The sequence below is a fragment of the Bombina bombina genome, chromosome 4 (assembly GCF_027579735.1).
Source record: "Bombina bombina isolate aBomBom1 chromosome 4, aBomBom1.pri, whole genome shotgun sequence".
NCBI lineage: Eukaryota > Metazoa > Chordata > Amphibia > Anura > Bombinatoridae > Bombina > Bombina bombina.
The window spans coordinates 510625521-510653459 of NC_069502.1; the positions used below are offsets into that span (position 1 = coordinate 510625521).

The 27939-nt window shown below is 34.8% G+C and overlaps 1 protein-coding gene across 4 annotated transcripts in view; it reads left to right on the plus strand.

Moving 5' to 3' along the window:
• The window catches only part of COL19A1 (collagen type XIX alpha 1 chain), a 1696717-nt gene that overhangs the window by 1333509 nt on the left and 335269 nt on the right, over positions 1 to 27939 (plus strand). For all 4 annotated transcript variants that reach the window (XM_053710417.1, XM_053710419.1, XM_053710420.1 and 1 more), the window contains 2 exons: positions 22164 to 22217; positions 22852 to 22905. In XM_053710417.1, the coding sequence (XP_053566392.1) occupies positions 22164 to 22217; positions 22852 to 22905 (108 nt within the window). The remainder of the gene's footprint in view (positions 1 to 22163; positions 22218 to 22851; positions 22906 to 27939) is intronic.

The window sequence follows — 27939 nt, forward strand, 5'->3', positions numbered from 1 at the left end:
TGCTCAGAGCAGGCGGACAGGGTTATGAAGCAGCGGTCTTTAGACCGCTGCTTCATAACTGCTGTTTCTGGAGAGTCTGATAAATGGGTCTCATGGGCTCCAAAGATATTTAGTTTCAGATTTTTCAGTTTTAGTAAGTATGAAGGTGTCAAATTCAAATAATACTGTTTGAGTTTCAGAGCAGTGGACATAGAACATTGACAATTGACTAACTAAGTGACTTTAAAATCAAAGAAGTTTGATAATATGCTAACTAAATGAAATAATAAGATGTAACTATCTAGTTTAAAATAGGTGATGGGGAAATATCTCATTGAGCCTTCCAATCAGAAGGTTTAATTCATCTTTATAGGAGCAGTTTGAGCATAAACAAAGTTTTAGGGATGGTCAGTCATTTTTCTGCTACATTTGATCTCATAACTTAGGGAAAGGTCCTAAACCATTTATTATAGATGTAGTTTGGCTCGCATAACAAATAGGATGCCAAACCTGTGCTAAGAAGATTATTAATTTATGTATTTTTTTAACTTTCTAATACATTATTAAAGAGACGTGAAACCCATTTTTTTTTGTTAGGATTCAGATCATGGGATTTTAAATATTTTTTTTTTATTAACAGCAATGGTTCACAAAAGAAAAGAAAAGGATCACATAACTTAAAACTACATATATCCAATTTTACTCTTAAGTTAAATAACAAAGTTTTGTTCTCCTATATCAAGTTGCTGAGTTTTCTTGTTATACACACAGAGTCCATCATCGACAACAAGTTATAAAAACATAGAGAATAAAAATTAATAATAATAAAAATGAAAGAAAGAAAAAAAAAGAAGGGGGGGGAGAAGAGGGGGGAAAGGGGTTGTATCAAGTAGTACTAATTCAGAGTTCCTGAAAGGGAAAATCATCAGCTCTATTTCGGTCATCAGATATCCTTTGATAAAAACAGACCATTTCAAAAATAATTTTTTGATATCTTCTTCATTATTGATATTGGTATCTCTCTGCTCTATCATACATTGTTTCTTTAGATAGTTTTTAACTTCTAAAATTGTAGGTGCCTTTTGTTTCTTCCAACCTTTAAATAGCAAATATCTAGCTGCTAAAATTGTAAGAACAATTAATTTTTCCTGAAAGTGTTGTTTTTCACTTTGTGTTATACAAAAAATAATCTGTATCAATGTAAGAGTTAGAGGGGCAGCTTCCAAGTTACTGTTGAGCCAAAATTCCAATTTGTACCAAAATTGCCTGATTTTCAGACAGTTCCAGATCATATGTATCAAATTTGGTGCTTCAAGAGAACATTTTGGACATTTATTATAATCCAGATTATGTATTTTATATCCTTTCTCTGGGGTAAAATATGCTCTGTGCAGTACCTTAACATGCACCTCTCTCCAAGTGGCAGATAAAGTAGCCCAATTTACTTTGCTAATTGACTTTTGGATAAATTTCCATATTAACAAGTTGCTGTACTCTTTTTAGTCCTAAATGAAACCAATTGTCAAAAATAGCCGAGTTCAGACCAGGCTGAAATTTTGGGTTCCCCTTTATTGGTAAATGTTGAGAAACATTACAATTACTTTTAAGCAGGAATCCAATTTTCCACCATGCTTTTATGGGATTTAACATGGTTCTGAGCTTCTTGATTTCAGAAGGTATTGTTTTAGGCTCACAATGGGCCAACCCTACTAGAAGGAATGGATGACAGACATTTTCCTCTAGCAGTGTATTTGACACATAATTTTTAGAATGAAACCAGTCTGTCACAGTTTGTGCTAAGAAGACCAAGTTATATTGTCTAATATCAGGGAGGGCTAAACCTCCGAATTCTTTCGCTAGAGATAATTTATTTAATGAGATCTTAGATCTCTTCTCTTGCCATATAAACCTTCTGACTGCCCGATTAAATAGACGAATATCCCTTTCAAGGATAATTATTGGGGTATTTTGTAAAACATATAAAAGTTTTGGAAGAAGGATCATTTTATATAATGCTATGCTACCAGATAATGATATTGGTAGATTCTGCCAGATTTTCATTTTTTCACATATATTTGTCAAAATTGGCGTTAAATTAAATCTGTATAGATCATCAAATTTAACTGGTATTGCAATTCCAAGATATTTGAAAGATTCAGAAACCACTTTGAACGTGGTATCCTCCATTGAATGAATATTCTTCCTAAGTCAGTATATCTCAGACTTGGACGCGTTTATCCTATACCTGGAAAACGAACTATATTGGGCAATTATGCTTAAGAATTTAGGTATGTTTACCTTTGTATTTGCAATATAAAGGAGTATGTCGTCCACGTATAACGCAGTTTTCAACTCATATTTACATATTCTAATACCATCAAGACATTGTCTGATTTTTAACGCTAAAGATTCTATAGCTATATCAAAGAGAAGAGGGGATAGAGGACAACCCTGTCACGTTCCCCTTTCAATTTTGATTTCTGAAGATAAAGAATTGTTAACTATCAATCTCGTCTGAGGACACTTATATAAGTTTTTTATAAAGTTAAGAAAGTTGTCCTTAAACCCGAACTTAGCTAAGGAGGTAAACATATGACTAAAATAGACTGAATCAAAGGCTTTCGCCGTGTCGATTGCGACTATTGAAAGGACGCTTTGAAGTCTACGTGCTAGGATTGAAACGAGGATCTTATACTCCTAATTCAAAAGGGCTATGGGTCGATAAGATCCCTTATGTATAGGGTCTTTTCCTCCCTTAAGGAATAAGGTTGTATACGAAGCAGAGAAACTAGTTGGTATAGTTTTACCATTAATATAGAAGTCATTATAGAGATTACATAAGTAAGGAACCATTTCTTCAATTAATATCTTATATATCTCGTTGGGAATTCCATCAGGACCTGCAACTTTATTCAAAGGCATTTCAAAAATCGTCTTTCTGACTTTCTCTTCAGAGATTGGATTATTCAAGCTAGTATTTATTTCTGTCGGGACTTTGGGGCAGTTAATTCTGCTCCAGAATTCCGCAGACTGATCTTAATCACCATCTCTTGCAGAGTATAGATCCTTATAGTACTTTGCAAATGCCTCTGATATATCTTCTAGCTTTGTAAGTGTTTTCACTTCATGATTAATTTTATCAATCAGGGGAGACTTTTTTTTCTCCTCTGACTAGCTTGGCTAATAATTTACCACTTTTATTGCCAAACCGATACATTCTAGCCTGGAACCTCAGCTCTCTCTGTGTTTCTAGAAGCAATGCCAAGGTGTCTCTTTTGCTTTTGGCTTTAGATCATGGGATTTTAAACAACTTTCCAATTTACTTCTATAATCTAATTTGTGTTGTTCTCTTGATATCCTTTATTGAAAATTATACCTAGGTAGGTTTACGAGCTTTTGATTGGTAGCTGCGCATATATGCCTCATTTTATTGGCTTCCATCTAGCTCCCAGTAATGCATTGCTGCTTCTTCATCAAAGAATACCAAGAGAATGAAACAAATTCAATTATATAAGTAAACTGGAAAGTTTTGGGTTTTCATGTCCCTCTTTAATCTTTAAAAAACAAGGGGATTTTAATGACAAAAACTTTAACTAATGCAAAGTTTAATTTCTCATTTAAATAAGTGAATACATTAATGAATGTAAGCTGTAAATTAATAAGCATTTTGAAAGTAACCCCTATAATCTGACATGGGACATTATCATTAAATACAAATTCTTGAATACAAATAGCATTGCTATTTATTTTATTTAATGTAATTTGCCGTTGAAAGCACTTGTGGCTTGGTAACATTTCAGTTCTTTTGAAAACTTTTAATGGTCTTTTTTTCTGCACAATAAAATTCTTCTTTTATCCATATTGTAAACCTATTGAAAACACCTATTTCCTATTGACAAACAGCCTTTACTGGCTTAAAGGGACATGAAACCCAAACATTTTCTTTCTTTATTCAGATAGATCATATAATTTTAAACAACTTTCCAATTTACTTCTATTATTTAATTTGTTTAATTCTCTTAGAAACCTTTGTTAAAGGAGCATTACTACCCTACTGGGAGCTAGCAGAAAGCCAATCATAAGTAGCATACATGTACAGCCAGTAATCAGCAGCTTCTGAGCCTACCTACTGTATGTATACTTTTAGACAAAGGATACAAAGAGAATTAAACAACATATATAACAGAAATAAATTGGAAAGTTGTTTAAAATTGTATGCTCCATCTGATCTGTTTCATTTCTCTTTAAAAGATATGTATAATATGTATGTAATATCAGTGTTAGACAAAACAGGATAGGAGATCCTCAAGGAGGTGCGCTGGTGTGGAGTGGATATCACAAGAGTCCTCTGTATTGTAGGCTGCACTCACAGATAAGACGATCCAAAATGGACTCCTAAAGCAGATGAAAACAAAAAACAGAGAGGCGCCAAGGCATAGAGCAGTATCGTTGAGTAACAACAGTGGGATAGACGACCCTTTCCCAGATGAGCAGAATACACACAAGCGGAGCGGCACAGCGCGTCGGTACTCGCAAACCGGAACTAATAGGAGTCGCCCGGCAGACACACAGAGGCTAGATGACGTGCAAGACCTCGTCGAATCGCAGTGTAAATTCTTCCAGATCTCTCCCAATGGCAGTCTTTGTATTCAAGCCGATGTGTTGGGCGAAGATGACTGGTTTGCACATGAACGTGTGTAGTAAATGTACCACAACAACTTCCCTTTTGTTTCTCCCAACATATGCCCGGGTATACTAACACTAAGTAATATTTGCTTAGATGCATCAGAAATTTAAATCTGAAAAGAATAAACACAGCAAATGATAATCAGCGAGTTTATGAGGGCGGCTGTATTTATCTCTCTTGCTTGCTTTTGAAAGTAAAAGTTAATTTAGCTTGAGCGCTAACCCGATGTGTACAAAAAGCCGAAGTTAGAATATGGTAACCGCATTAAAATATTCCCTTGTAGACTTCAATGGAATGTGAAAAGTGGAAAAAACTTAACACCCAACAAGTCGTGCAAACCCAATTGCGATTTTACAAGTGTGCTAACCTGACATGAAATATTAATATTTCACATTTCAATAATCTTCACATAGCAGAATAGATTATGTTTATTCTTAAATACATATATATATATATATATATATATATATATATATATATATATATATATATATATATATATATATATATATATATGTTTTTTGGTACACTATATACAGTGGATATAAAAAGTCTACACACCCCTATTAAAATGTCAGGTTTTTGTGATGTAAAAAAATAAGACAAAGATAAATCATTTCAGAACTTTTTCCACCTTTAGTGTGACCAATAAACTCTACAACTCAATTGAAAATCTTTTAGGTAAAGGGAAATAAAAATCTGAAATAATATGGTTGCATAAGTGTGAACACCCTTAATTTAATACTTTATTGAAGCACCTTTTGATTTTATTACAGCACTCAGTCTTTTTGGGTATGAGTTTTTCAGCATGGCACATCTTGACTTAGCAAGATTTGCCCACTCTTTTTTGCAAAAACACTCTAAATCTGTCAGAATGCGAGGGCATCTCTTGTGCACAGCCCTCTTCAGATCACCCCACAGATTTTGAATTGGATTCAGGTCTGGGCTCTGGCTGGGCCATCCCAAAACTTTAATCTTCTTCTGGTGAGGCCATTCCTTTGTTGATTTGGATGTATGCTTTGGGTTGTTGTCATGCTGAAAGATGAAGCTTCTCTTCATGTTCAGCTTTCTAGCAGAAGCCTGAAGGTTTTATGCCAATATTGTCTGGTATTTGGAACTGTACATTATTCCCTCTACCTTGACTAAGGCCCCAGTTCCAGCTGAAGAAAAACAGCCCCAAAGCATGATGCTGACACCACCATGCTTCACTGTGGGTATGGTGTTCTTTTGGTGATATGCATTGTTGTTTTTGCGCCAAACATATCTTTTGGAATCATGGCCAAAAAGTTCAACTTTGGTTTCATCAGACCAGAACACCTTTGCAACATGCTTTTGGGAAACTTCAGATGTGTTTTTGCAAAATGTAGCCGGGCTTGGATGTTTTTTTTTTTGTAAGAAAAGGCTTCCGTCTTGCCACTCTACCCCATAGCCCAGACATATGAAGAATATGGGTGATTGTTGTCACATGTACCACACAGCCAGTACTTGCCAGATATTCCTGCAGCTCCTTTAATGTTGCTGTAGGCCTCTTGGCAGCCTCCCAGACCAGTTTCCTTCTCGTCTTTTCATCAATTTTGGAGGGACATCTAGTTCTTAGTAATGTCCCTGTTGCACCATATTTTCTTCACTTAATGATGACTTCCTTTTAACAATGAGATCCTTCTGATGCTTTAGAAGCTCTCTAAGGACCATGGCTTTTGCTGTATGATGCGACTAACAAAATGTCAGGAAAGACCTACTAGAACAGCTGAACTTTATTTGGGGTTAATCAGAGGCACTTTAAATGATGACAGGTGTGTACGGACTCCTATTTAACATGATTTTGAATGTGATTGCTTAATTCTGAACACAGCTACATCCCCAGTTATAAAAGGGTGTTCACACTTATGCAACCATATTATTTTAGTTTTTTATTTCCCTTTACCTAAAAGATTTCAGTTTGTTTTTCAATTGAGTTGTACAGTTTATAGGTCACATTAAAGGTGGAAAAAGTTCTGAAAGGATTTATCTTTGTCTCATTTTTTTACATCACAGAAACCTGACATTTTAACAGGGGTGTGTAGACTTTTTATATCCACTGTATATATATATATATATATATATATATATATATATATATATATATATATATATATATATATATATATATATATATATATGTGTGTATATATATATATATATATATATACAGTTGTATGCAAAGGTTAAGGCACCCCTGACAATTTCCATGATTTTCATTTATAAATAATTGGGTGTTTGGATCAGCAATTTCATTTTGATCTATCAAATAACTTAAGGAGATAGTAATATTTCAGTAGTGAAATGAGGTTTATTGGATTAACAGAAAATGTGCAATATGCATCAAAACGAAATTAGACCAGTGCATAAATTTGGGCACCCTTGTCATTTTGTTGATTTGAATACTTGTAACTAGCTAGCATTGATTAATTGGAACACACAATTAGTTTTGTGAGCCCATTAAGCCTAGAACTTCAAAGACAGATACATCCAATCATGAGAAAATGTATTTAAGGTGGCCAATTGCAAATTGTTGTTCTCTTTGACTCTCCTCTGAAGAGTGGCAACATGGGGGCCTCAAAACAACTCTCAAACGACCTGAGAAATAAGATTGTTCAACATTATGGTTTAGAGGAAGGCTACAAAAAGCTATTGCAGAGATTTAAGCTGTCAGTGTCCACTGTGAGGAACATAGTGAGGAAATGGAAGACCACAGGCACAGTTCTTGTTAAGGCCAGAAGGGGCAGGCCAAATAAAATATCGGAGAGGCAAAGGCAAAGGATGGTGAGAACTGTCAAAAACAGCCCACAGACCTCCTCCAAAGACCTACAACATCATCTTGCTGCAGATGGTATCACTGTGCATCGTTCAACAATTCAGCGCACTTTGCACAAGGAGAAGATGTATGGGAGAGTGATGCTGAAGAAGCCTTTTCTGCACACACGGCACACACAGAGTCACTTGAGGTATGCAAATGCACATTTGGACAAGCCAGCTTCATTTTGGAAGAAGGTGCTGTGGACTGATGAAACAAAGGTTGAGTTATTTGGTCATAACAAGGGGCGTTATGCATGGCAGCAAAAGAACACAGCATTCCAAGACAAACACTTGCTACCCACAGTAAAATTTGGTGGATGTTCCATCATGCTGTGGGGCTGTGTGGCCAGTGCCGGTACTGGGAATCTTGTTAAAGTTGAGGGTCACATGGATTCCACTCAATATCAGCAGATACTTGAGAATAATGTTGAGGAATCTGTCACAAAGTTAAAGTTACGTCAGGCTGGATATTTCAACAAGACAACGACCCAAAACACTGCTTAAAATCTACTCTGGCATTTATGCAGAGGAACAAGTACAATGTTCTGAAATGGTCATGCCAGTCCCCAGACCTGAATATCATTAAAAATCTGTGGGGTGATTTGAAGCAGGCTGTCCATGCTCGGCAACCATCAAACCTAGCTGAACTGGAGATGTTTTGCAAGGAGGAATGGTCCAAAATACCTTCATCCAGAATCCAGACACTCATTACAGGCTATACGAAGCGTCAAGAGGTAGTTATTTCTGCTAAAGTAGGCTCTACTAAATATTGATGCAATATTTCTGTTGGGGTGCCCAAATTTATGCACCTGTCTAATTTTGTTTTGATGCATATTGCACATTTTCTGTTAATCCAATAAACCTCATTTCACTACTGAAATATTACTGCGTCCTTCAGTTATTTGATAGATCAAAATGAAATTGCTGATCCAAACACCCAATTATTTATAAATGAAAATCATGGAAATTGTCAGGGGTGCCTAAACTTTTGCATACGACTGTATATATATATATATATATATATATATATATATATATATATATATATATATATAGTATATATATCAAACATGAAGAAATCCAGGCATCCCAAAGAAGATGGTCATTAAAATCCAGACTTTATTGGACTACATTAAAACGTTAGACTGTGTGTTTTTTTTAATCTGGATGCTCTGCTACTAAAGCGTTTTGGTCCGTTTTGCCGTAATCATAGACATACTCCTCCAGTGATGAATGTGTGTTTTTTATAGGGCAATCCTACGCCCCTCTAAAATCGATTAGTTTATTAACCATTTAACTACCAGCAAGTTAAGAACATGGCCTATATTTAACAAGGTCTGGCGGACCTGATCCGACAGTGCGGATCAGGTCCGCCAGACCTCGCTGAATACGGAGAGCAATACGCTCTCCATATTCAGCATTGCACCAGCAGCTCAAAAGAGCTGCTGGTGCAATGCCGCCCCTGCAGTCTCGCGGCCAATGGGCCACCAGCAGGGGGGTGTCAATCAACCCGATCGTACTCGATCTGGTTGATTTCCGGTGATGTCTGTCCGTCTGCTCAGAGCAGGCGGACAGGTTATGGAGCAGCGGTCTTTGTGACCGCTGCTTCATAACTGCACGGGGCATCAAGCTCCATTCAGAGCTTGATAGATAGGCCCCCATGTCTACATACAGGCAAGAAACTATCCAAAACAGATGAATGAAAAGATGAGTTTACAAAGGCAGCCTGAACTGTGTACATAGTTAACATAATAGACATATAAATGTATATATCAGTAAATAGATAAGTGAACATGAATTTGTATATATACAATTTATCTAACACAGTCACATTATGTATGTACTTCAAACTATTTTTACACAGACACAAATATCTTCTCTCATTCTCTTTCACTTTTAGTCTTAGAAGGACTTAGGGACATATTTAATGAATACCAAAAATATACATTATTTACAGTGATTCCTGAAATAATTTTTTGTCATGTTATACAAGCTTCCATTTGTTTACAATTGTTATTCCCAGTAGTTAATCACATCAAATTGCGAATTAAACCCTCCTGGAACCAAGGTTTTGAGCTTGTAAATCCAATAAATTTCCTGTCTCTACATAAATTTTTGTTTGCTACCTCCCCTCCGTGGTGTACGCACTACCTCGATTGCATTCCATTTAAATGTATCCACATTTTTATTCTGTACCTGGATAAAATGTCTTGATAGCGCTGAGCAGTGTATGTCATTGGAAATATAACCTAAGTGTTCTTTGAATCCTAGTACATATGTCCCTGGTGGTTAACCCAACATACTGTTTCTTATGTTCAGAGCACTCAAATAAATTAAAAATGTTGAATATTTTACTTAATCCTGGGTGGCAAAGGCTTCATCAGTCACAAAGGATTTAAATCTCTCTCCCTGTTTAAGGTAAATACATGACTTACAGTGAGGCTTCCCACATTTATAGGTACCCACAATCTCCAGCCATGAGTTGCGAGCACCTAAATCAGGTAGCATGCTAGGTGAGAGCATATTACCTATAGTTAGGTCTCTGGAGTATACAAAATCACAGCCCTGTTTTAATTACATGTTTTAAGGTGTCATCTCCATACAGGATGGGCATATATTTTTTAATGATATTGCATACTCCAGAGATCCCTGTTATCTCTTACTGAGTAGTTGCCACTTATTTGGACACTTTTCCCACCATTTCTCTAATGTAGCCTCTGTCTTTGAATCACTGTGTCAAATTTGTTGATTCTCTAGCAAAATCTTAATCTAAGGTACAGTTTCTTCTGGCCCGCAAGAATTGCCCCTTAACTATACCTTTGTACACATGTTGTGGATGCCTACTATGTGCATGTAAGAGGTAATTTCCTGCTATTGGTTTGTGGCGTAGAGATGTATCAGCCCCTTTGCCAACTGGATCTGAAATTAGGCGGAGACTTAAATCACGATCTAAAAGTGGTTCCAGCTATGGGTGAATTCAATACCTTTATCATTTGAATTTAGGTATTCCACAAAGTATTTTGTCCCTTTATCCCCATGCCATATAAACAGAAGATCGTCGATAAATCTCCTATAGAGACAGATATGATCTCTAAAGGGATTTCCTGCTGCAAAAATGTGGGACTACTCCCACCAACCCATAAATAGGTTCGTGTAGGAGGAGACAAATTTAGCCCCCATTGCCGCCCCACGTCTCTGCAGATAGAAATCCCCCTCGAACAGGAAATAGTTGTGGCTCAAAAGGAACCCAACCACTCTAAGGATATATGATTTAAAGACATCACTCAAATCAGTCTAATGTTCCAGAAAAAAAAATGTTATGGCTTTAAGCCCCATGTCATGTGGTATTACAGATTATAAAGAGAGAGCACATCTATGGTCAACAAATAGTCTAAGTCAAATATTGGTTAGAAATCACAAAGAGGCACAGTCATGTCTCCAGGAACTCCACATACAATTTAAACAGAAAGAAAAACTGCTCAATTGGTAAAGCACATTTAATTGCAAATACACTCACAGATTTCCATATTTACTTCATTTTCATCAACACAGGAGATACATTTCAGGAATTAGTACTTGTAAACTTGGGGCATAAACGTGCAAAAAGAAAATCTCCTAATGTATTTTATTATTGTGCATTTTATTATTGCACAATTGGTTGCATATAACTGTATGTTTAACACCTGCAATATACTACTGGGAGCTAGCTGAACACATATTGTGAGCCAGTGACAAGAGGCACATGTGGCAAGAAGAATAACTCACCCGTTAGATCCTAGTAGGGCATTGCTGCTTTCAGGTATACCTAGGTATGCCTTTAACAAAATATATGAAGAGAACAAATTACATTTTATAAAAGAAGTACATTTAAGACTCTCTTAAACTTGTATTTGTGTAAACCATGAAAATATGATTTTGACTATTATGTCCCTTAAAAATATGACTCACTATATATATTATATAAGATATAACCATGGTGAGAATGTATTTGTGAGCAAATATTAACATTATGATTCTGGCAAAAGAAAATATCCTTTAAAAGGTGTATTTGGAATTTAATTACAACGCACACTTTATATCAGTAAATTTCCACCTTTAGGTGGGTTATATATACAATTTAAATTATTATGAAAGAGAAATCAAACTCCAACTTCACTACTTGTAATGTATTTTTAGAGACTACAGAAATAGAAGATAAATTAGGAAAATAAAAGCAAAACATGGAAATAATTGGAAAATTGCATCTTCTAGTTTGCAAGCAATTATCTAGTAGTTACTAATGCTTGATAAGGTGGTAACACGCTCATTTATCATCACCGCAGGTGGCTGGTCCCTTGGCAGTTTTGTTTATGTAACTACTTGCACATTACACTATAATTTTGGCTTGGGACACAAAAAGAACATAGCATACAAGGTTTTGTGTGCAAGTTATACAATTATTTCTTTTTTAGTACTTTAAGTATTTCCAATAGAAAACTGCCCTATCAACATACTCTATCTGCACCTGTATGTGTTGCTGTGTGTGTTTTGCATCTTTGTGTTCATAAGTGTAAGATCTGAGTTCTATGTCATTGTACTGTAAAAAAAAACAACAATCATATTTGTGATGAGGGGGAAGAGTATCTTCCCCCGCACTCCCGCCTCACAAACATTAGTTAAATATTATTAACCCCAAATCTGCCATCCCTAACATCGCCGCCACCTACTTACATTTATTAACCCCTAATCTGCCGCCCCCAACGTCGCCACCACTATACTAAATGTATTAACCCCTAAACCTAAGTCTAACCCTAGCCCTAACACCCCCTAACTTAAATATAATTAAAATAAATCTAAATACAAATTGCTATCATTAACTAAATTATTCCTATTTAAAACTAAATACTTACCTGTAAAATAAACCCTAAGATAGCTACAATATAACTAATAGTTACATTGTAGCTAGCTTAGGATTTTTTTTTATTTTACAGGCAAGTTTGTATTTATTTTAACTAGGTGGAATAGTTATTAAATATTTATTAACTATTTAATAACTACCTAGCTAAAATAAATACAAAGTTACCTGTAAAATAAAACCTAACCTAAGTTACAATTACACCTAACACTACACTATAATTAAATTAATTCCCTAAATTAAATACAATTAAATACAAATATCTAAAGTACAAAAAAAACCCACTAAATTACAGAAAATAATAAACAAATTACAAGATTTTTAATCTAATTCCCCTAACAAAATAAAAAAGCCCCCCCAAAATAAAAAAGCCCTACCCTACACTAAATTACAAATAGCCCTTAAAAGGGCCTTTTGCGGGGCATTGCCCCAAAGTAATGAGCTCTTTTACCTGTAAAAAAATTACAAATCCAACCCCCCCAACATTAAAACCCACCACCCACACAACCAACCCTACCCTAAAACCCACCGAATACCTCCTTAAAAAAACCTAACACTAACCCCTTGAAGATCACCTTACCGGGAGAAGTCTTCATCCAACCGGGCTGAAGTCCTCAATGAAGCCGGGAGAAGTCTTCATTCAAGCCGGGCAAAGTGGTCCTCCAGACGGGCAGAAGTCTTCATCCAGACGGCATCTTCTATCTTCATACATCCGGTGTGGAGCTTGAGTAGGGTTAGGTTTTTAAATATGTAATATAGTTAATTTAATTGTTAGTTTAATGTAATTTTAGTATAATAGTTAGGGTAGGTTGATTAATAGTTTAATATAGTTTAATGTAATTGTAGTATAATAGTTAGGGTAGGTTAATTAATAGTTTAATACAGTTTAATGTAATTGTAGTATAATAGTTAGGATAGGTTAATTAATAGTTTAATATAGTTTATTTTAATTCTAAAGGTAAGTTTTAATTTATCATACGATAGGGATGATGTAATTATAATGTAATGTTAGCGGGTTGTTAGGTTTAGGGGTTAATAGCTTAATTTAGTTTATGAGGATGTGGGGGCTGGCGGTTTAGGGGTTAATAGGTTTAGTAAGTGGTAGTGATGTGGGAGGCCAGGGGTTTAGGGGTTAATACATTTATTTGTGGCAGTGGGGTACGGGAGCTTTATTAAAGTTGCGTTGGACTCCGGGGAGCGGCGGGAATTAAAGTGAAAGAATGGATTTTTTTTCCCTTGTAATATATGATCAGGCTGATTGACACCCCTGCTAGCGGCCTATTGGCCACAAATCTGCAGGGGGCAGAATTGCACAAGCAGTTCACAAGAACTGCTTGTGCAATGATAAATGCCAACAGCATATGCTGTCGGCATTTATCGCTGTGCGGCAGACATGATACGCTACATTGTATCATGTCCGCTCGCACTTTCATAAATCGGCCCCAAATACTTAAATAGTTATCTGTTTGTTATCCTAGCAATAAAAATCACTTGATAGACAGATCATTACATGTAAGGTCATATTCGAGTACAGTTTTCATCACTACACCATATAAAGGTGCATGAGACACTATATTGAGGGCTACTAAGCACTCCAAATACATATTTGAGCTGCAGAATGTGTTGGCACTCTAAAAAATGTAACAATAATAACCTTCTTAAACTACATTGTAGAGTAACAAAACATTTCTTCATGTTGGTTGTTTACAGGGGAAAACATCCAAAAATTTTGTTTAAAGAACCCAAATGCCTACAATATTTTCAGCAAAGAATTGAGAAATGCCTCAGCACTGAAGGGGTTAAGTAACCTTTTGTAGTCAAAAGTTCTATTAAAGAGTTCAGGGCTTTTTCTATCCTTGTATTATGACATGCTGAAGACAGAGACTAATTATTTTGAAATATTTTAGTTTAATCTACAATGACTGTTCTTTCTTCCCCCTGTACTTCTTAATTGTAATGTAGAGGCCAAAAGCAAAGAAAATCAAACCATCACCACATGAATGAAATCTGGATAAGAAACAACTTTAGGAATAATGTCAATGGATATTCATTCTTGACAGCTTGAGTCCTAATGATTTAAATGAGGGTTTTTCCTATTTCAGTCTACATTTTATTCTAATAATTCCTTTCAAGTATAGTTACATTTCAACGTTTCCAGTCAATTTTCTTCTTTCAAATAGAACGTATTGGTACAATGTAATTAAACATGATAGGCAGTAAATACTTTTACACACATTTGTAGCCAGCTAACTAGAGCGCACAACGTGGTTACCTAATGTATCTAATTATGGTAAAAATCTTTGAACAAGAGAATTTACTGCCAGCCATCTGACATCTATTGGACTCTGAAACCATCACTTTCATTAAACTATACTAATATTGACTTTTCTACTTACTCTGCTCTATCCACAGATTCCTACTATTTAGACATTCTGTACTTTATATCTATAGCATAAACTTCTAGTATTAGAAAGTAACACATCTGTACACAAAGGATTCGGCAAATCCCCAGACTCTGGATGAATAAATATTATATATTATATGACTATGTGATTATCCTAAACTTTATAATGAAGTCAATTATAAAGACACTTGACTAGATTCATTAGAATTTACTGGGTATGCAGGCTAATGCCTCACAGACCTTATAAGGTAATCACCACAGAATGCAATAAGAAAACCAACTGAATATGGATTCCTCTCAAGCTGCTTCACGTAGAAAGTAAATAGGCAAATCTCCTTTGCTAATGCACCCCTGACACCACCGCTTATGTGAACCTGCTCAACGGTGCTCTGACAAAATGCAGAAAGACATTTGGCAGAAGGACATTTGGCAGATGGACATTTGGCCGACAGACATTTGGCTGACAGACAGAAAGCTAAAGAATGTTCCGATTTCGGCCAAGTGTCCGTCGGCCAAAAGTCCGGCCACATGCTCAACATAGACAATAAAAGTTGCAAACACAGCTTAATGAATGTTCCCTATTGTGTAACTTAACCCCTTAAAGGGACAGTCAAGTCAAAATTAAACTTTCAGGATTCAGATAGGGCATGTGATTTAAAACAACTTTCCAATGTACTTTTATCATCACATTTGCTTTCCTCTTTGTTGAATGCTAAACCTAGTTAGGATCAAACTGTTTTCTAAACCAGTGGTAGTCCATGTTTATCATATAGATACCATTGTGCTCACTCCCGTGGAGTTATTTATGAGTCAGCATTGATTGGCTAAAATGCAAGTCTGTCAAAAGAACTGAAATAAGGCTCTGCAGAGGCTTAGATAGAAGGTAATCACAAGGGTAAAAAGTATATTAATATTACAGTGTTGGTTATGCAAGAGTCAAGTCAAAATTAAACTTTCATGATTCTGAAAGAGAACATAATTTTAAAGATCTTTCCAGTTTACTTCCATTATCAAATTTTGCACAAACTTTTTATATGCACATTTTTTGATACACCTACTGAACATGCACAAGCTCACAGTGTATATGTGTACTAGTCTATGATTGGCTGATGTCTGTCATATGATAAAAGGGGGCTGCTTTTGTGAAATTCAAAGTGTTAGTGCATTGTCTTTTTATTATGCACTTGTTATATTATACTTCTACTGTATTTAGTTGTCCTTTAAGCAAGCTGAACATGCTGCTAATTGCCTGAACCAGCTGCATACTACACAGTTATGGGAGTCTATAGAAGAGGAATTTGGCTCCTTACATCTAAGAATAAGCACTAATTTTGCTCCATATATGTAAGAGTAATTGCCCACTTTGCTCTTTTATCAGAGTGTAAGCACCCACGTTTGTCACTCTTTTTATTCCAAAGACACAACATTTTTACAATGATGTGCAGCACATGGGGTTAACCTTTTCTTTATGCAACTGATATTGGCATTTTTGTCAAAGGCAACACTAATTTATTTCTGACATATGTGAATAATAATTAAAATAGGTATGTGTTTGTGCATGTTATCATTTAATTTACATAAAGTTACACTTCAATTATTATATCCATATGTAAGAAATGTGTGTTTCATACACTAGTCAGTATAACTGTAAGTGATTTTTGATCTGAAGAGATTTTCTACAAATTACAAATATTCTTAATTGTATTGCTATGGAATTAGATAAGCAATCAAAACGTATGTGAATAGTGCCATTTCTTTACTAACACAATTAGATAGATGGTCAGAGGATAGATGGTCAGTAAGTATTTAAAACCTATATAAAAATGTTACATACAGTATTTTATAGATCATACATTTATGTCCTTTTCTTCACACTGGTCACCCCAAACACTAAATCATTGTACCATAGCACTGACCTTATCAAGGGCACCTTTTTTGCTTGAGGGGAAAGTGACTGAATTTTCTCCCCCTATAATTGTTTGCTTGGGGTCAAATCCGTAAAATGATTATACGTGCAATTGATTTGCTCTTGTATTGATGATTATATGGCTGGCTACCTACCCTGGGCATAATGGCACATTGTAGCTGCTTATCTACACTGGGCAGGAGAATTGGCCCAGTCTGTTATAATTACTTAAAATTAAAGGCATTGAAAACATTTAATTGCTTGCTTTGCTAGATATTATATGTGTGTACACTGTTCATAGTAAATCATAGCATAGCTATTTGTGATAGTGATTTATGTATTCATATGACAATGCAAATGTGTTTTTCAATGGATATCCACAACATTTTCTTTTCCATTGTTTTAGAAGTCAGAGTTTAAAGTACACAAAACACCTTACAATTACAAAGGTATCTTGCAATAGATCTAACACATCAGATGAGTGAGAAAACTTTTCATAAACCATAACATCTTGTTTGCTACGGTCATTTTTTAAAAACTAAACTCCCATACTTATTGCCTTATTTGGAGGGCCAACACAGAATTTTTTTGAGTAAACATCTTCCAGCCACCAGGGGGCGCCACTGCTGGATGGGGTGGGGGCCTTTCCCTCCCCGAGACTCATTGTCCGAGAGGGGAGGCCACTTGTGAAATGAGCAGTAGGAACTAATCAGAGTTAAATTAGAAGAGCAACATAAATATTGAAAGTATATTCAAAAGTGTTTAATATCCATAACTACACATTTTATATTACAGTTTAAAGGTAGTGTATTGCTCTTTAAATGTACAAAATTACAATTAACCCCGGAGTGGCAAAATAAACTGCACACGTTTGAAATAATGTGTATTCATATGCTTGAGAAGTGAAATTATCTGACTATAGCATTCTATTGTTTGTAAGACACAGAGATGGACATAGATTCTCCAGTAGAGGCAAAAATGCACTACTAGTGATTGTTGGAGCGACAAAGAAAAACAGGCGCCTCATGGTACTGTAACTTCAATACACAATATGGTAAAATGACGGACTATTCCACTCACATGTAAGATAGTACTAACAGCACCACCTCGGACCTCTGAGCTGCCCAGCAACACTGTCTGAGCTACCCAGCAACACTGTAGAGATTGACCCCGAGTCTTTAGTAGAAACAAGTGTAGTCCTTAAGAAATATCATTAATCAGACTAATGTGCCAATTTGGACTTCTATGCAAAAATATGCTATTCCATAATTGCAAGTGATCCACCAGTGGTAGAATCAGAACCACAGGATTGTATATCAAAAACACTTTAATAAAAATGTAAAAGCAACATGTTTCATCAGGCTGAGGCACTATCTTAGTGCTCTCTTTCATGTGAGTGGAATCTTCCGATATTAAACCATATTGTGCACGGAAGTTACTGTACCATGAGGTGCCATCTTTTCTTTGTTGTTCCATAGATATATGCAGTTACCAGATTGCTTGCAATGCAGCTTTGGGCAGAGTGGCCCTGCTTCTAGTAACCCCGTTACACATATTGGGAAGTTTATGGGTAATAGCTCATGATAATTGCGTTTCTCACCAATATGTTTGTCTGAAAGTCTTACTTTGCTATATGGGTTATTGTTAGACCATTGTGTTAGGTATTTGTTTAATTTATTTATTTTTTGTTTTCCATAACCCCTTTTGGGTTGGTGTGATACTAGTTATTGTTGCCAATTACAGCACATCAATATGAAAACAAAATAATTTGGCACTACGGGATATTTTAACAAGCAGGTTCTTCAGGACTGGCGTAGCTACTGTACACATGCTGCCCTTCTGTTCATCTGTTTTATGGACAGTGTGTGTTTTAAAGGCAATTCCATCTGCACTTCATTCTTTTTAAACAGTTGATTGCATGTTAATTTTATTTTTATCACTAATATTCTGGACATTATAGGGCTAGATTACGAGTTGAGCGCTATTTATCGCTCGTGCGTTAACTGCATTAGAAGTAAGCTTTTTGCACACTTTTGGTAGCTTGCATATTACAAGTTGAAAATAAAACATTTTGCACAAGAGCTTATCCGTTGCACGTAAAAAGCTGAAGTTAGAATATTATGACCTCGTTAATGCATTCCCCCATAGAAGTCAATAGAGCAAGAATAGTGGGAAAAATCTAACACCCCTACTCTCACGCAAACACAATAGCATTTTCTCAAGTGCACTAAATCAACATGAAAATATGAATATTTCACATTCCAATGTTCTTCATGTGGCAGAATGTGTTTGTTTTATTTGTGGATACATGTTATATATATATATATCTATATATATATATATATATATATATATATATATATATATATATATATATATATATATATATATATATACACACAGTATACATGTGTGTGTATGTATGTGTATATATATATATATATATACTGTAGTGTATGTCTATATGTGTGTGCATGTGTGTTTGTTTGTTATTATGTGTATATATGCCTGTAAATACATAGATACACATGTAGATACGTGGATTCATGTATGTGCATGTTTAAACATATATATATAGAATGATATAGATATAGATATATACATGTACAGTACATATACATATTAAGACATTTATTCATATGTACCTCTATGTTGAAGCCCTTTTGCAGTCCTTTTTTTTCTTACACATATCTTTGAGCCCTTCTAACTTTTTATTGGAATATTTTTTTTTAATAATTTTTATGAGACAGTTTTATTATGAATGTAAATGGATTTTTTATGTGTTTTGTGACACTTTTTTGTCTTGCATTAACGAGAGATCTGAGGCCGCGGTAATCATTTTAGCGTAAATCGTCATTGTACTCACACGTTTGCATTTACTTTCAACTTGTAATATGCCTGCTCCTTTGGACACTCTAAACCAGCTGCGATAAACCTGATATCGCTCACTCAAAAGAGTTGGTGCGCCACGTCAAAATCTGGACCATAATAGGAATGACACCATTATATATTAGGGACAGCAGAAAATAATACAAGTACAAAAGTACAACTGACCTTCTTTATATAAATGTATTAAATAAATTAAAGGGCCATAATACCCAAATGTTTAAACACTTGAAAGTGATGCGGCATAGCTGTAAAAAGCTGACTAGAAAATATCACCTGAACATCTCTATGTAAAAAAGAAAGATATTTTACCTCAAAAGTTCCTCAGTAGCCACCTCCCATTGTAAAGGATTTCTAAGCAGCATTTTAGTGTGTCTGTCCTAGGACAGCTGAAGGGATGAGCCTTAATTATTTCACCAATCAGGTAAAGGAAGTTTACAATGAAATCTCATGAGTGTTAAGTCAAATCTCATGAGATCACAGTAAAGGTTCCTGACCTCAGCAATGCTGATGCTGATTGGCTGCTGTTCATTTTTTCATTTTTATTTTTTTTACCTGCAGCTGGGAGCAGCTGAGTATAACTTTTTACACAGAACTTACTCTGCTGAGCTGAGGAGATTGTGAGGTAAAATATCTTCCTTTTTTACATAGAGATGCTCAGGTGATATTTTCCTGTCAGCTTTTTAAAGTTATACTGCATCAGTTTCAAGTGATTTAGCATATGAGTATTATGTCCCTTTAAATGGTACATAATATATTAAAAAATAAAAAAAAGAAGCGCTGCACTCTCTAAATAAATAAATCGAAAGGTACCCAATAAAAATATTAAATAATAATACAATGATATTAGAGATAAGAAATAAATCAAAAGTTATAAAATATAACAATTCACATTTACCTCATTTACCACATGAATATGAAAAATAATAAATAAAAGTAAATCTGTATAACACTTGTTATGGTACCGTCTCTAGTAGATAAATAGAATAAATCAAGTTTCTGAAATCCCCAAGGTTTCTCCAGAGAGGTCCTTGTTTTTCAGCAAGTGTGGAAAATAGTCCTGTTATATTCTGCAGCTGCTGCTCCTGTTTAAGGTCAGTTCAAACCAATAGTAAAAAGCTGGAAGGGGGTGAGAGAAAGCACAAACAGAGATCTAAGTGTAGATTAAACACCTGGTAAGCCCCATGTATTTTTTACAAACTACTCACAAGAAAGTAGGTGAAAATAAGCACATAGGTAAAGTTGTATCCTTGAGCAGCGTCCAATGAAGAGAACAGCTTCTGTGGTTATAAGCTTTTTATTAATGTTAAAAACATGCACTAGCTTTGTATATATTAGCAAGCCGGCTACAGCAGGTGGAACACCTTGCCTAGCCGTATGGCAATGTAATTTTAATAATGTATTAAAATTGCATTGCCCTATGGCTAGGCAAGGTGTGTTCTCAATGTATAGGTTCCACCTGCTGTAGCCGGCTTGCTAATATATACAAAGCTAGTGCTTGTTTTTAGCATTAATAAAAAGCTTATAACCACAGAAGCTGTTCTCTTCATTGGATGCTGCTTAAGGATACAACTTTACCTATGTGCTTATTTTCACCTACTATCTTGTAAGTAGTTTGTAAAAAATACATGGGGCTTACCAGGTACATAATATATATTTATATAATTGCTAGTGTTCATGTTGGTAAATATTTGTTTTTAAAAGTAACATCATTTAATTGTTAGCATCTTACAGAATATCATTACATCCATAAAGGGACGTGAAACACAACATTTTTCTTCATTGATTCAGATAGCGCATGCAATTTTAAACAACTTTCTAATTTAATTCTATTATGAAAATGTATTATTTGTCTTGGTATCTTTTGCAAGGACATAAGCTTAGGAGCATGCTCGTGTAGTACTTCAGATGCCTACCTAGGTATCTTTTCAACAAAGTATACCATGGGAACGAAAGCAAATTTGATAATATAATTAAATTGGAAATTTATTTAAAATTGTATGCTATTTGAATCACAAAAAAAAAAAAAATGTTGTTGGTTTTATATCCCTGTAAGTGCTGATTTCATATAATCTTTAAAAATAAATGAACTTTTAACATAAGCCAGATGCGTAAAGTTCGGATTGTGACATGACATGGAAGGAATATGTGTTTATTATTGCTCCAGCTTACAATAAGTCAGCTTTAGAATGTTTCTTTTTTTTGGTTAGCATTTACTGTACATGTGCTTAAGAATTTAAAGATTTTTTTTACACTAAATAAAAATGGTAATGATATGCACCTTCCAATTCAAGCAGCAAAGTGAACTTTTTACTGTATCAACATACACCTGGTAGGTTCTTTGCATTTGATCTGTCAAGGTGAAAACGGAAGCACAAACCGCATTGTATACTTGCAATTTGTGAGGCTTATCAGTACGATGCAGCTGCTTTATCAGTCAGAACGAGAAGATGCTTCTTGCGAGACTTAATTGGGTTAGGCTGACCTCGAAAAGTACAACTTTTCAAAGCAAATTTGTTGTGCAAAGAGTTTTTATTGTTGTTTATAAACCCAATTTATTTGATTTGTACAGGGGCAGTTTGGAAGACCAGGACATCCAGGGTCACCGGGGCTCAGAGGAGAAAAGGTACAAGGACTAATTATCTCCTGAAAGCAGTGCAAATTTTAAGCCTTGATATTAAATGTCTCTAAACATAATTTAATACTGATGTCTGCACTGTGTAAAAAAACAATGCAGCTTTTTTGTCAGCATAAAAATATAATTATTGTTTATGACAATTAGTTTTAGTATTATTAGTTTTATAAGTATTAGCACGATTAATATTATTAGTATTCGTATTATAACGTTAATACTAAAACATTTCTGGCATTAGAATGACCAAATGGATCACTCTTTTATTGTATAAATCTAATTATGCATTTAGCTATTGTACTAATGTCTACATGGCCAAGTCTATGCTACTTCCAGCAAAAGCTCGTTTCTGTTATATTGTAATAGTCCCATTATCAGTATCAAACAAACCTCATTGGCTAACATTTGTTGGATTGTTTCTCAGAAAAACCTGGCGATAGCACTTAAGGCAGTGATTACTACATTACAATGAAACAGGCGAATGTAATCCTGACCACATACTGAATATTCTAATACCATAGCATGCTTCATATAGCCACTAATTAGCAATAGCTTTAAGGTATAGCATGTTTAGAATAATGTGTGTATGTGTGTCTAAATAGTTGCTTTCTTTCTAATGCTTCTACAGGGCAATGAGGGTCCTCAAGGCAGACCAGGGCCCCCTGGACCTCCAGGTCCTGTGGTAAGAATTTAAATATGTAGCCAGTGCTCTATTAGAAAACAGGTAGCACATCTGTATATTTGTTTCTTCAAAATTATCATTATTATTAGTCATATGTAAATATTATCAATGTAATACGTTAATTACAAATGAAAATGGCACAAAAGTCAAAATTAAACTTAGATGGACGCATAGAGCATGACATTTTAAACAGCTTTCCAATTTACTTCTGTTATCAATTTTGCTTAGTTCTCTTGGTGTCCTTTAATAAAGAGTATTCGTAGGTGAGCTCAGAAGCGTACACGTGTTTTTAGCAGTCTATGGCAGCAGTGTTTGCAACAGTGTTTATAGTAATGTTATACATAGATACAAACACTGCTTCTATAGACTGCTAAAGACACGTGCACGCTCCTTAGCTTCTATCAGCCTACCTAGATTTAATTTAAAAAAAGGATATCAAGAGAACAAAGCAAATTTGATAATAAAACTAAATTGGAAAGTTGTTTAAATTCACATACTCCATCTAAATCATGAAAGTTTAACTTTTGACTTTACTGTCCATTTAATTTATTAATTAATTTATTTATTAATTAATTAAGTAAACAAAGAAATAAATACAGTTATTTAATTTGTTTTTACTGTGACCTTGTAACAAACATATTCCCATTGGTTGAGTTGAGTCTTTATGTTAGTTGCATAAGGCAGAGTGATGCTATTAAAGTGAAAGTCAATCCTAGTGTTGTACAAAAGCTAGGAATGACTATTGAAACAAATAAAGGGGACTTTCATTCATGAAGTATAAGATACCTCATGTAGAAAGCTCATTTATTTGTTTCAATCGATCGCCGTTCTTAGCTGCTACGGCAGCCCATGGCTAAAAAATTATTTTGCTAAGAGGTGACGTTTTCACCTCTTAGCCAATAACCATGCAGTAAATTCGGCTTGGCGCCCATGGGAGCTGGATTTACCTAAAAAAAAGGAACAGACGTTAGCCTATAAAAGTGGTACTCACACTTTAAAACCTACATTTATTATGAGGTATCATATGCACATAAATCAATATCCAAGAATGTGTAAGAGCAAATCAGAGTGTCACCAAGAGGTTGTTTATCCAAATACACAATAAAATCCTCTAAATGTATCACTCCAATATAATGTGATCTCGGAAGCCAGGCGTCCCACTAATGGAAAATAGGCTAGTATTGTAGGCTAACGTCTGTTTATTTTTTTGTTATATAAAACAATATTACACTATATACTTCTCCCAATGTTTTTATCCTATGAGGATATATACTTGGATTTCCACCCTGGGTTGGAGCACATTGTGGAACTCACTGTGGGCGATTGGTCCCTCCCTTCGTATGCTGATCACTTACCTCATACGATTGAGGTTCCGTTTGTGTATTTAGTACAGCTGGTGCTAGAATCTCACAGTCCTTTGAGTTTGGAGATATTGCCACAGGGACTTTTTACTTTCTGCATTTATTGCAAGTTTTGGACTATGTGCTAATGGTTTATTATTGTTATTATTATTTTTTAATTTATTTTGTATTTATTATTATTTTTGAATTTTTTATCTTTTCATGTATAGTCTTCCTGAATAATTTTCTACTGATTGAATATTTTTCCTTTTTTTTTTTATTAATACGCTCTCTCTCACATTGTGTTTATTTTTGCAATTGTGTCTAATCTTGCTGTATATTGAAACTATTTTCTGCTTTTATACTCTGTGAATGTTTTATCTTTCACAGAGAGAGAGAGAGAATGAGTATTTTCACCCATAGTGCGCTGTGACTCCGTATTCCAGATATATATATAGGAATATATATTTAAAATACAAAAAAAAATTCTACTCTGTAAAGAACCTTGGAGTAGAAAATATTTACAGTACATGCACAATAAAACATATTTTAATATTACAATTGAATAAAAAAGGATTTTCCTGTTTTACGGTATTTGAGTGGAAAGGGCTCCAAAGTGTATATATACATATATGTGTATAAATGTGAATTTATGTGTTTATATGTGTATTGATATAAATAAATACATTAACACATAAATATATACATATATATATATATATATATATATATATATATATATATATATATATATATATATATATATATATATATATACACACACACACACACACAAATAATCCCTTCTTCAGACCAGGTCTGAAGAAGGGATTATTTGTGTCCCGAAACATTGCAATAATAAAAGATTTTGCACATACAACCAAAGACCAGTTAATACTTTATATGGACTTTGTGTGTGTGTATATATATATATATTTATATATATATATATATATATATATATATATATATGGCCCTGAATGTAACTGTTTCTGCGTGAGCCTTCAGGCTCACCGGAAACAGGAGTTAAGAAGCAGCAGTCTTAAGACCGCTGCTCCTTAACTCGTATGCCTCCTCTGAGGCGGCGGACATCAATCCGCCCGATCGTATGACACCCCCTGCTAGCAGTCGATTAGCTGCGAATCTGCAGGGGGGTGGCCTTGCAACAAGCTGCCAGCATTTATCGATGTGTGGTGGGCATGATCCGCTACAGTGGACTATGCCCACTCACACTTTGTTAAATCAGCCCCTTAGCCTGTACTCAAGGGCCTCTATTTAACAAGGTCTGGCGGACCTGATCCGACAGTGCGGATCAGGTTCGCAAGACCTGGCAGAATACGGAGAGCAATACGCTCTCCATATTCAGCATTGCACAGCATCAGCAACGCCGCCCCCTGCTGACTCGTGGCCAATGGGCCGCCAGCAGGGAGGTGTCAATCAACCCAATCGTATTCGATCGGGTTGAATTGCGGAGATGTCTGTCCGCCTGCTCAGAGCAGGCGGACAGGGTTATGGAGCAGCGGTCTTTGTGACCGCTGCTTCATAACTGCTGTTTCTGGCGAGCCTGCAGGCTCGCCAGAAACACGGGGCATCAAGCTCCATTCGGGGCTTGATAAATAGGCCCCAAGGTCTTCAGTCGTGCTAACCCAATGAGCACAAATTTCATTTGCGATTGAGCAAACACGTATACTTTTAACTTGGAATACATGCACAAGTTAACGCCATCACGATATTGCTTATTGCGAATTGTGCTAACAATAGTGCGCCATTTGTAATCTGGCCCATTGACTTTTATGAGCAAATTAAAGCAAGTCTATTGGGAGCAGACACTGCACTTTGAAAATGAAGCAGGAATTATGGTTTCTGATTGACTTTACCATTTGCCAATGTTATCCTAAAATAAAGTTCTATGGTTATGGTCAGCCACCGCAGGAAGGTAACAGGAAGTAACAAAGTTCCATCCATAGGTTACACATATTAATACACTTTTTTATATTTCAGTAGTGATAGACAATAATTACAAAGGTAGAAAATGTTGGTTCAGCAGTTCTTAAGATATTTTACATTTAAATGGGATTAATATGGGAAATAATTAATGGGGGGTTTTTGGATTTGTTAAAATCAGAATGTACATGTCTAGTACAAACTACAAAATATTAAAAAAATAAATACAAGTTATTACAAATGATTAAGCATGCTGTAAAAAAATATAGATATATTCTATTGATTATTTAGAATATTTTACAGTATGTTTAATAAATTTTAATAGTTTTTATAATATTTTTAATATTTTATATGTAATATTTAAATAACGCACCTTAAGATTACTAAGTTTTCATGTGCGCTAACCAACTGCGTTAAGATCTAAATAATGAAAAACGATGTGCAAGACGCATATTTTGCATTCCTATTTTGTTCACATAAAAATAATGTACTTTGTATTATTAAATATATATTTCTATATATCTGATACTGTTCATGTAAAATACATATCTATACCTATATATCCATAGGAATAGATATACAGGTATAGGTATATAAACCCACATTTATATATATATATATATATATATATATAAATATGTATTTACAATAAAAAGAACATTATCCTGTTATTGAAGAACATTAGAATATTTAAAAATGTACAGTAAAACACATAAATACATCTGTACACATATATATACATACGGTGTGTATATATATATATATATATATATACATATATACATATATATATTTATAAATGTTTATGTATGTATCTCTATGTTAAAGCACATTACATGCATTTCTTTTCTAACACCTGTGAGCTCATATCTTTGAGCCCTTATAACTTTTAATGCAATTTTTTTTAAATAATTTTTATGAGTGTAGCTGTTCTGTTCAATGCATTTTTTATGTGTTTTGTGCTACTTTTTTGTCTCACATAACAGTTAACAAGAGCTCTGAAGCTGTGCTAACCGACGCACCTTAAATTTCATTACGCTAAAGTTAACGTGTTTACTTTCAACTCATAATAAGCACTCTACTTCCGATGCATGCAAAAAGCTGCAATATACCACTATTGCTTGCGTACAGCAGTTAGTGCTCCACTTGTAATCTAGGCCTAAGCATTAATGAAGCTGCAGATGCATCTTTGGGGCCCAAGTGTTTAATGCTTACACAAGCGGGCCTGAAATTATAGTTAAAGGGACAGTCTACACCAGAATTGTTATTGTTTAAAAAGATAGATAATCCCTGTATTATCCATTCCCTAGTTTTGCATAACCAACACAGTTATATAAATACACTATTAACCTCTGTGATTCAAATAGGGCATGTAATTTTAAACAACTTACCAATTTACTTTTATCACCAATTTTGCTTTGTTCTCTTGTTATTCTTAGTTGAAAGCTAAACCTAGGAGGTTCATATGCTAATTTCTTAGACCTTGAAGGCCGCCTCTAATCTAAATGCATTTTGACAGTTTTTCACCACTAGAGGGCGTAAGTTCATGTGTTTCATATAGATAACATTGAGCTCTTGCACGTGAATTTACCGAGGAGTGAGCACTGATTGGCTAAAATGCAAGTCTGTCAAAAGAACTGAAATAAGGGGGCAGTCTGCAGAGGCTTAGATACAAGGAAATTACAGAGGAAACACATGTATTATTATAACTGTGTTGGTTATGCAAAACTGGGAAATGGGTATTTAAGGG